The 11,840-nt window shown below is 46.3% G+C and overlaps 1 protein-coding gene across 1 annotated transcript in view; it reads left to right on the top strand.

Annotated features, from left to right (window-relative positions):
• LOC135509782 (reelin-like) overlaps positions 1 to 11,840 on the top strand; it is a 71,374-nt gene that overhangs the window by 9,239 nt on the left and 50,295 nt on the right. Inside the window, exons 7-13 of the mRNA XM_064930681.1 lie at positions 852 to 980; positions 3,290 to 3,434; positions 3,619 to 3,759; positions 4,188 to 4,365; positions 9,015 to 9,099; positions 9,694 to 9,876; positions 10,634 to 10,802. Of these exons, the coding sequence (XP_064786753.1) occupies positions 852 to 980; positions 3,290 to 3,434; positions 3,619 to 3,759; positions 4,188 to 4,365; positions 9,015 to 9,099; positions 9,694 to 9,876; positions 10,634 to 10,802 (1,030 nt within the window). The remainder of the gene's footprint in view (positions 1 to 851; positions 981 to 3,289; positions 3,435 to 3,618; positions 3,760 to 4,187; positions 4,366 to 9,014; positions 9,100 to 9,693; positions 9,877 to 10,633; positions 10,803 to 11,840) is intronic.

Genomic DNA, 11,840 nt, shown 5'->3' on the forward strand with positions numbered 1-11,840 from the left:
TCTCTACTGTATAAAGCCTCTCTACTGTATATAGCCTCTCTACTGTATATATCCTCTCTACTGTATATAGCCTCTCTACTGTATATAGCCTCTCTACTGTATATAGCCTCTCTACTGTATACAGCCTCTCTACTGTATATAGCCTCTCTACTGTATATAGCCTCTCGACTGTATATAGCCTCTCGACTGTATATAGCCTCTCTACTGTATATAGCCTCTCTACTGTATATAGCCTTATTCACTGTCTTTTTACTGTTGTTTTTTATTTTGTTACTTATCTATTGTTCACCTAATACCTATTTTTTACGTTAAAATTGCACTATTGGTTAGAGCCAGTAAGTAAGCATGTCACTGTAGGCATTCAGTGTAATTCACTTTATTTAACTAGGCAAGTCAGTTAAGAACAAAATCTTATTTTCAATGACGGTCCAGGAACAGTGGGGTGAACTGCCTTGTTCAGGGGCAGAACGACAGATGTTTACCTTGTCAGCTCGGGGGATTCGATCTTGCAACGTTTTGGTTACTAGTCCAACACTCTAACCACTAGTCTACCTGCCGCCACTCCACTCTAACCACTAGTCTACTTGCCACCCCTCCACTCTAACCACTAGTCTACCTGCCGCCCCTCCACTCTAACCACTAGGCTACCCTGTCGCCCCTCCACTCCAACCACTAGGCTACCTGCCACCCCTCCACTCTAACCACTAGGCTACCCTGCCGCCCCTCTACTCTAACCACCAGGCTACCTGCCACCCCTCCACTCTAACCACTAGTCTACCTGCCGCCCCTCCACTCTAACCACTAGTCTACCTGCCGTTATAAATGACAACTCTCTCTCTCTGCCTCTCCAGAGAAGCCACGGTACGCAGAGAGCTGGGACTTTGAGGTGTCTGGCTCTTCCTTCCTGCAGTTTGACCTGTCTATGGGTTGCAGTAAGACAGTCACGTCCTCTCATGGTGTCAGGCTGGAGTATTCCACAGGTATCACACTCTGTACCGCCCTGAATCAGCCTTTAGAAACTATACATGTATCATAACGCATTATATGTGTTTTATAAGGCATTATAAGGTATTACATGAGTATTATAACGCATTATAAGTGTTTTATAAGGCATATGTATATTATAAGGCATTATAAGGCATTACATGTGTTTTATAAGGCATTGTATGTGTATTACATGGGTATTATAAGGCATTATAAGGCATTACGTGTGTTTTATAAGGCATTATAAGGCATTACATGTGTTTTATAAGGCATTATAAGGCATTACATGTGTTTTATAAGGCATTATAAGGCATTACATGGGTATTATAAGGCATTATAAGGCATTACGTGTGTTTTATAAGGCATTATAAGGCATTACATGTGTTTTATAAGGCATTATAAGGCATTACGTGTGTTTTATAAGGCATTATAAGGCATTACATGGGTATTATAAGGCATTATAAGGCATTACGTGTGTTTTATAAGGCATTATAAGGCATTACATGGGTATTATAAGGCATTATAAGGCATTACGTGTGTTTTATAAGGCATTATAAGGCATTACATGTGTTTTATAAGGCATTATAAGGCATTACGTGTGTTTTATACGGCATTATAAGGCATTACATGGGTATTATAAGGCATTATAAGGCATTACGTGTGTTTTATAAGGCATTATAAGGCATTACATGGGTATTATAAGGCATTATAAGGCATTACATTGGTATTATAAGGCATTATAAGGCATTACATTGGTATTATAAGGCATTATAAGGCATTACATTGGTATTATAAGGCATTATAAGGCATTAAATGGGTATTATAAGGCATTATAAGGCATTACATGGGTATTATAAGGCATTACATGTGTATTATAAGGCATTACATGGGTATTATAAGGCATTATAAGGCATTATAAGGCATTACATGGGCATTATAAGGCATTATAAGGCATTACATGGGTATTATAAGGCATTACATGTGTATTATAAGGCATTAAATGGGTATTATAAGGCATTATAAGGCATTATAAGGCATTACATGTGCATTATAAGGCATTACATGGGCATTATAAGGCATTATAAGGCATTACATTGGTATTATAAGGCATTATAAGGCATTACATTGGTATTAAAAGGCATTATAAGGCATTACATTGGTATTATAAGGCATTATAAGGCATTACATTGGTATTATAAGGCATTATAAGGCATTACATTGGTATTATAAGGCATTATAAGGCATTACATTGGTATTATAAGGCATTATAAGGCATTAAATGGGTATTATAAGGCATTATAGGGCATTACATGGGTATTATAAGGCATTACATGGGTATTATAAGGCATTACATTGGTATTATAAGGCATTATAAGGCATTACATTGGTATTATAAGGCATTATAAGGCATTACATTGGTATTATAAGGCATTATACAGCATTAAATGGGTATTATAAGGCATTATAAGGCATTACGTGTGTTTTATAAGGAATTATAAGGCATTACATGGGTATTATAAGGCATTATAAGGCATTACGTGTGTTTTATAAGGCATTACATGTGTATTATAAGGCATTAAATGGGTATTATAAGGCATTATAGGGCATTATAAGGCATTACATGGGCATTATAAGGCATTATAAGGCATTACATTGGTATTATAAGGCATTATAAGGCATTACATTGGTTTTATAAGGCATTATAAGGCATTACATTGGTATTATAAGGCATTATAAGGCATTACATTTGTATTATAAGGCATTATAAGGCATTAAATGGGTATTATAAGGCATTATAAGGCATTAAATGGGTATTATAAGGCATTATAAGGCATTACATGGGTATTATAAGGCATTACATGGGTATTATAAGGCATTACATTGGTATTATAAGGCATTATAAGGCATTACATTGGTATTATAAGGCATTATAAGGCATTAAATGGGTATTATAAGGCATTACATGGGTATTATAAGGCATTACATGGGTATTATAAGGCATTATAAGGCATTACATTGGTATTATAAGGCATTATAAGGCATTACATTGGTATTATAAGACATTATAAGGCATTACATTGGTATTATAAGGCATTATAAGGCATTAAATGGGTATTATAAGGCATTATAATGTCATTACGTGTGTATTATAAGGCATTAAATGGGTATTATAAGGCATTACATGGGTTTTATAAGGCATTACATGGGCATTATAAGGCATTACATGGGTATTATAAGGCAGTATATGTATATGTGTGTTAATGTTAATTTCTGAAAGTAAATACAACATGATGCCACCCTACAGACTGCGGGCGCCACTGGGCCCTGCTCACCCCAGAGTGTGTGCCCCCTGCCATTGGCTGTACTGGCTACACTATGAACTCTGTGTACACCGCTACGCGGTACACCCGTTGGAGGAGGGTTACGGTGTATCTGCCCAGCGCTGCCAAGTACGTACGACCTTGTGACCCTGGTCCAATCTGTGTGTCCTTGTTAAGACCCCCCCCAAAAAATAAAAAAAATAAAAATATGCCACATCATGTTTTAAACTTGAGATAATGTATACAGCACATTTTCTTTATTTTTATCATGGAGAGAGTTCTTGTCGTGACTCACCTTTCCAAATGTTTTCAGTTCTCCCAGAACACGGTTCAGATGGATCCAGCCTCACTTCATCCCCGGAGCTGATGGCTGGGCCTTGGACAATGTGCTGCTGGCCCCTGGCTGTCCCTGGATGTGCTCTGGACACGGACTCTGTGACAACGGACGCTGTGTGTGAGTTACACACACAGACAGACACACACACTATACGGCACTCTGTATGTTTTTAATTTTCTTATTTTTTTTATTTACCTTCATTTTCATTGGGAGGCTGAGGCTTCTTTCACGAGAGGCATTTACACAATTTACAAGTACAAGTTACCAAAAACAAGATGCTTGAAGCCGCCTTCCTCAGCCAAGACTATTGGTGTTGGTACAGCAATGGGTTAGTATGTTTCATGAGGGTGAAGGGTTGTTGGCATGAAAGATCTCTCTCTCTGTCTCTCTCTCTCTCTCTGTCTGTCTCTCTCTCTCTGTCTGTCTCTCTCTCTCTGTCTCTGTCTCTCTGTTTCCCTCTCTCTCTCTCTCTCTCTCTGTCTCTCTCTCTCTGTCTCTCTCTCTCTGTCTATCTCTCTCTCTCTCTCTCTCTCTCTCTCTCTCAGGTGTGACCATGGTTACGGCGGGGCCCACTGCGTGCCCCTGGCCCCCCTCCCCTCCATCCTGAGAGAAGACTTCAACGAGAACCTGGCGGCGGAGCAGTGGCCCGAGGTGTACGGGGCTGAGAGGGGGACGCTCAGCGGGGAGCCCCTCAAATCTGGCACCGCACTCATCTTCAAAGGGGTAGGTATACTGTACTGTACACCGGACACACACTGGTTTTACGTGATAAATAACGACGATCAAACTAGGGACACATCTGTCTGAAAGTCCTAGAGGAGACCTAGAGAGAGGAGAGAGAAGATGCGTGCATCCACACACTCAAACGTTTGGACATTTTAGTCACTTAGGAGATGCTACATGGCATCCATCTTAATATAGCTAAGATGAGAACAACCACATATCACAGTCATAGTAAGTACATGATCCTCAAATCCAATCCCCCCCCCCCCTCAAAAAAAATCACATTTTATTTGTCACATACACGTGTTTAAGCAGATGTTATTGCGGGTGTAGCAAAATGCTTGTGTTTTCTAGCTCCGACAGTGCTGTGATACCTAACAAGTAATATCTAACAATACACGCAATCTAAAGTAACATAATGAAATGAAGAATATATAAATATAAAGTAGTTATCACTGAAGTCAGTGCTAGTAGGGAAAGACTAGTGATGATGTGGTGGAACAAGAATGACTGGGATGTCTCCTTAAAGATACTCTTTCAGATGTTTTCAGAAGAGGGGAGGGGACTCTGCTGTCTTAGCATCAGGGGGAAGACGGGTAGGGACTCTGCTGTCCTAGTGTCAGGGGGAAGATGGGCAGGGATTCTGCTGTCCTAGCATCAGGGGGGAGACTGGTCAGGTACTCTGCTGTCCTAGCTTCAGGGGGAAGCTAGGACAGCAGCTTCACTGTTACTCTAACTTCCGCGACGCATATAAGGCACTGCCCCGCCTCCCTTTCGGAAAATCTGACCACAACTCCATTTTGCTGATACCTGCCTACAGACAAAAGCTAAAAAAAAGAAGCTCCCACGCTGAGGTCTGTCCAACGCTGGTCCGACCAAGCTGACTCCACACTCCAAGACTGCTTCCATCACGTGGACTGGGACATGTTTCGTATTGCGTCTAATAACAACATTGACGAATACGCTGATTCGGTGTGCGAGTTCATTAGAACGTGCGTTGAAGATGTCGTTCCCATAGCAACGATTAAAACATTCCCTAACCAGAAACCTTGGATTGACGGCAGCATTCTTGTGAAACTGAAAGCACGAACCACTGCTTTCAATCAGGGCAAGGTGTCTGGTAACATGACTGAATACAATCAATGCAGCTATTCACTCTGTAAGGCTATCAAACAAGCTAAGCGTCAGTACAGAGACAAAGTAGAATCCCAATTCAACGGCTCAGACACAAGAGGCATGTGGCAGGGTCTACAGTCAATCACGGACTACAGGAAGAAATCCAGCCCAGTCACGGACCAGGATGTCTTACTCCCAGGCAGACTAAATAACTTTTTTGCCCGCTTTGAGGACAATACAGTGCCACTGACACTGCCTGCAACGGAAAAATGCGGTCTCTCCTTCACTGCAGCCGAGGTGAGTAAAACATTTAAACGTGTTAACCCTCGCAAGGCTGCAGGCCCAGACGGCATCCCCAGCCGCGCCCTCAGAGCATGCGCAGACCAGCTGGCTGGTGTGTTTACGGACATATTCAATCAATCCCTATACCAGTCTGCTGTTCCCACATGCTTCAAGAGGGCCACCATCGTTCCTGTTCCCAAGAAAGCTAAGGTAACTGAGCTAAACGACTACCGCCCCGTAGCACTCACTTCCGTCATCATGAAGTGCTTTGAGAGACTAGTCAAGGACCATATCACCTCCACCCTACCTGACTCCCTAGACCCACTCCAATTTGCTTACCGCTCAAATAGGTCCACAGACGATGCAATCTCAACCACACTGCACACTGCCCTAACCCATCTGGACAAGAGGAATACCTATGTGAGAATGCTGTTCATCGACTACAGCTCAGCATTCAACACCATAGTACCCTCCAAGCTCGTCATCAAGCTCGAGACCCTGGGTCTCGACCCCGCCCTGTGCAACTGGGTACTGGACTTCCTGACGGGCCGCCCCCAGGTGGTGAGGGTAGATAACAACATCTCCTCCCCGCTGATCCTCAACCTCAGGAGGCTGAAGAAATTCGGCTTGTCACCAAAAGCACTCACAAACTTCTACAGAGGCACAATCGAGAGCATCCTGGCGGGCTGTATCACCGCCTGGTACGGCAACTGCTCCGCCCTCAACCGTAAGGCTCTCCAGAGGGTAGTGAGGTCTGCACAACGCATCATCGGGGGCAAACTACCTGCCCTCCAGGACACCTACACCACCCGATGTTACAGGAAGGCCATAAAGATCATCAAGGACATCTACCACCCGAGCCACTGCCTGTTCACCCCGCTATCATCCAGAAGGCAAGGTCAGTACAGGTGCATCAAAGCTGGGACCGAGAGACTGAAAAACAGCTTCTATCTCAAGGCCATCAGACTGTTAAACAGCCACCACTAACATTGAGTGGCTGCTGCCTACACACTGACACTGACTCAACTCCAGCCACTTTAATAATGGGAATTGATGGGTAAATGTTGTAAATATATCACTAGCCACTTTAAACAATGCTACCTTATATAATGTTACTTACCCTACATTATTCATCTCATATGCATACCTATATACTGTACTCTATATAATCGACTGCATCCTTATGTAATACATGTATCACTAGCCACTTTAACTATGCCACTTTGTTTACATACTCATCTCACATGTATATACTGTACTCGATACCATCTACTGTATCTTGCCTATGCTGCTCTGTACCATCACTCACTCATATATCCTTATGTACATATTCTTTATCTCCTTACACTGTGTATAAGACAGTAGATTAGGAATTGTTAGTTAGATTACTTGTTGGTTATTACTGCATTGTCGGAACTAGAAGCACAAGCATTTCGCTACACTCGCATTAACATCTGCTAACCATGTGTATGTGACAAATAAAATTTGTTTTGATTTTATTTGAGATGGACAGGGACTCTGCTGTCCTAGCATCAGGGGGAAGATGGACAGGGACTCTGCTGTCCTAGCTCCAGGGGGAAGATGGACAGGGACTCTGCTGTCCTAGCTTCAGGGGGAAGACGGGCAGGGACTCTGCTGTCCTAGCTTCAGGGGGAAGATGGACAGGGACTCTGCTGTCCTAGTATCAGGGGGAAGATGGACAGGGACTCTGCTGTCCTAGCTTCAGGGAGAAGATGGGCAGGGGACTCTGCTGTCCTAGCTTCAGGGGGAAGATGGACAGGGACTCTGCTGTCCTAGCATCAGGGGGAAGATGGGCAGGGGACTCTGCTGTCCTGCCTTCAGGGGGAAGATGGGCAGGGGACTCTGCTGTCCTAGCTTCAGGGGGAAGATGGACAGGGACTCTGCTGTTCTAGCATCAGGGGGAAGATGGACAGGGACTCTGCTGTCCTAGCTTCAGGGGGAAGATGGACAGGGACTCTGCTGTCCAAGCATCAGGGAGAAGATGGACAGGGACTCTGCTGTCCTAGCTCCAGGGGGAAGATGGACAGGGACTCTGCTGTCCTAGCTCCAGGGGGAAGATGGACAGGGACTCTGCTGTCCTAGCTTCAGGGGGAAGACGGTCAGGGACTCTGCTGTCCTAGTATCAGGGGGAAGATGGACAGGGACTCTGCTGTCCTAGCTTCAGGGAGAAGATGGGCAGGGGACTCTGCTGTCCTAGCTTCAGGGGAAGATGGACAGGGACTCTGCTGTCCTAGCATCAGGGGAAGATGGGCAGGGGACTCTGCTGTCCTGCCTTCAGGGGGAAGATGGGCAGGGGACTCTGCTGTCCTAGCTTCAGGGGAAGGTGGACAGGGACTCTGCTGTTCTAGCATCAGGGGGAAGATGGACAGGGACTCTGCTGTCCTAGCTTCAGGGGGAAGATGGACAGGGACTCTGCTGTCCTAGCTCCAGGGGGAAGATGGACAGGGACTCTGCTGTCCTAGCTTCAGGGGGAAGACGGTCAGGGACTCTGCTGTCCTGCCTTCAGGGGAAGATGGACAGGGGACTCTGCTGTCCTCGCTCCAGGGGGAAGATGGACAGGGGACTCTGCTGTCCTAGCTTCAGGGGGAAGATGGTCAGGGACTCTGCTGTCCTGCCTTCAGGGGGAAGACGGTCAGGGACTCTGCTGTCCTCGCTCCAGGGGGAAGATGGACAGGGGACTCTGCTGTCCTAGCTTCAGGGGGAAGATGGTCAGGGACTCTGCTGTCCTAGTGTCAGGGGGAAGATGGACAGGGACTCTGCTGTCCTGCCTTCAGGGGGAAGATGGTCAGGGACTCTGCTGTCCTAGTGTCAGGGGGAAGATGGACAGGGACTCTGCTGTCCTAGTGTCAGGGGGAAGATGGACAGGGACTCTGCTGTCCTAGTGTCAGGGGGAAGACGGTCAGGGACTCTGCTGTCCTGCCTTCAGGGGGAAGACGGTCAGGGACTCTGCTGTCCTAGTGTCAGGGGGAAGATGGACAGGGACTCTGCTGTCCTAGTGTCAGGGGGAAGACGGTCAGGGACTCTGCTGTCCTAGCTTCAGGGGGAAGATGGGAAGGGTCTCTGCTGTCCTGGCTTCAGGGGGAGAAGCTGGTTTCACCAATGGGGTGTCGGAACAGAGTAGAGCTTTGACAGTACATACACAGCATTTTCCCTAGAAGATTCAGTAAGTGTACTTTCTCATTGATTATAAAAAATCTTAATTTCTCTTTCTGTTTTCCTGGATTTTGTAGGAAGGTCTACGTATGTTGGTGTCTAGGGACCTGGACTGTACCAGCACACTTTACATCCAGTTCTCCTTCAAGTTCATCACTAAGGGTAGGTCACTCGATTTCACACACATTCTGTCTCTATCCGCTTGCAGTTATCATACATGCTGTACAGCACGTGTATGAAGTAGTGTTGTTTTGTGTTTGGTTTTTTTACCCCTTTTTCTCCCCAATTTCATGGTACCCAATTGTTTAGTAGCTACTATCTTGTCTCATCACTACAACTCCCGTACGGGCTCGGGAGAGACGAAGGTTGAAAGTCATGCGTCCTCCGATACACAACCCAACCAGCAGCACTGCTTCTTAACACAGCGCGCATCCAACCCGGAAGCCAGCCGCACCAATGTGTCGGAGGAAACACTGTGCACCTGGCGAACTTGTTAGCATGCACTGCACCCGGCCCGCCACAGGAGTCGCTGGTGCAAGATGGGACAAGGACATCCCTGCCGGCCAAACCCTCCCTAACCCGGACGATGCTAGGCCAATTATGCGTTGCCCCATGGACCTCCCGGTCGCGGCCGGCAGCCTGGGCTCGAACCCAGAGTCTCTGCCTTAGACCACTGCACCACCCGGGAGGCCTCTTGTTTTGTGTTTTTATAGATTTGTTGTACAGCATGTTGACTCTGGGTGTTCTGTTCCCCAGGCGTCCCAGAACGGTCCCACTCGGTGCTGCTGCAGTACTCAGTGAACGGAGGAATCAGCTGGTTGCTGTTAGATGAGTTCTACTTCCCCACCTCGACCGACACACTGTTCCTACACCTCCCTCTGCCTGCCAGGGCCCAGACCAACGCTACCCGCTTCAGGCTCTGGCAGCCCTACAACAGTGGTGAGTAGAGTATACAGGGACACACACACACACAAAGAGACACACACACACACAGAGACACACACACATACACACACACAAAGAGACACACATACACACACACAAAGAGACACATACACACACACACACACACACACACACACACACACACACACACACACACACACACACACACAGAGAGAGAGAAAGATACACACAGAGACACACACACACACACACACACACACACACACAGAGACACATACACAGACAGAAAGACACACACACACACACACACACACACACATACTTGGTAGTGCAGTAGACCCTTTAACACACATTCTCAAAATCATCACATCCCACTGGGGTACCGTAAACGTCTAGTTTTGATTTACTATTTGGTTGAGTTGTCACTCTGTCAAATAAACTAAAATACCATTTTATTTGTCACATGCTGCCGAATACAACAGGTGTAGACATTACCGTGAAATGTTTACTTTTACATGCCTTTAACCAACAATGCAGAGTTAAAAAGTAAGAACATTTGTAAATAGAAAATAGCAACACAACAGAAAACATTAAGGAGTACTGGTCATTTAGGTTAAAAGTTGTGATTTTGCAAATCCAGTCAGTTTTTCACGTTGATTCAACGTCATCACATTGAATTTCTTGGTTGAAAATGTCATGGAAACAACGTTGATTCAACCAGTGTTTTTTGCCCAGTGGGATATGGTGGGGACATACTGTATGTCTGACTGGTTATATATGTCTCCTGTAGGTAAGAAAGAGGAGGTGTGGGTGATTGATGACCTGATCATCGATGGCAGCTCGCTCAACAACCCTCCTGTAGTCTCAGACAACTTCGAGGGCGGACCCCAAAACTACAACTGGCTCTTCTACCCAGGAGGCAACACTGGACTCTACTGCCCTTACCAGAAGAGTGGCCTGTGAGTAGTACCACCTGCCTCTTGTCCACTGTGAAGGCCTTCCACTGTACCTCCAGATCTTATCTCTGTGTGTTGGGTCATAGTTCAAATCAGTCAATTCAGGAAGTAAACTAACATCGTAGGTTAGGGTTTCCTTAAGAGTCTATTGATGCACCTGTGCATCAATCCAAGTCACGAAAAATAAAACAAATCCCCATCCAAATCTGTCTGTTTAAACTAGAGAAATCATCTTTGGGCTGCGTCTCAATCCTTCCACGTCCTTCTATGTCTGCCTTCCACGTCCTCCTATGTCGAACCTTCCACGTCCTCCTATGTCGAACCTTCCACGTCCTCCTATGTCTGCCTTCCACGTCCTCCTATGTCTGCCTTCCACGTCCTCCTATGTCGGACCTTCCACGTCCTCCTCTCTCCTTCCACGTCCTCCTATGTCTGCCTTCCACGTCCTCCTATGTCGGACCTTCCACGTCCTCCTCTCTCCTTCCACGTCCTCCTATGTCTGCCTTCCACGTCCTCCTCTCTCCTTCCACGTCCTCCTCTCTCCTTCCACATCCTCCTCTCTCCTTCCACGTCCTCCTATGTCGGCCTTTCACGTCCTCCTCTCTCCTTTCACGTCCTCCTCTCTCCTTCCACGTCCTCCTCTCTCCTTCCACGTCCTCCTCTCTCCTTCCACGTCCTCCTCTCTCCTTCCACGTCCTCCTCTCTCCTTCCACGTCCTCCTCTCTCCTTCCACGTCCTTCTCTCTCCTTCCACGTCCTTCTCTCTCCTTCCATGTCCTTCTCTCTCCTTCCACGTCCTCCTCTCTCCTTCCACGTCCTCCTATGTCAAACCTTCCACGTCCCCCTATGTCGGCCTTCCACGTCCTCCTATGTCGGACCTTCCACGTCCTCCTCTCTCCTTCCACGTCCTCCTCTCTCCTTCCACATCCTCCTCTCTCCTTCCACGTCCTCCTATGTCGGCCTTTCACGTCCTCCTCTCTCCTTTCACGTCCTCCTCTCTCCTTCCACGTCCCCTCCTCTCTCCTTCCACGTCCTCCTCTCT

The sequence above is a fragment of the Oncorhynchus masou genome, chromosome 22, assembly GCF_036934945.1.
Source record: "Oncorhynchus masou masou isolate Uvic2021 chromosome 22, UVic_Omas_1.1, whole genome shotgun sequence".
Taxonomy (NCBI): Eukaryota; Metazoa; Chordata; class Actinopteri; order Salmoniformes; family Salmonidae; genus Oncorhynchus; species Oncorhynchus masou.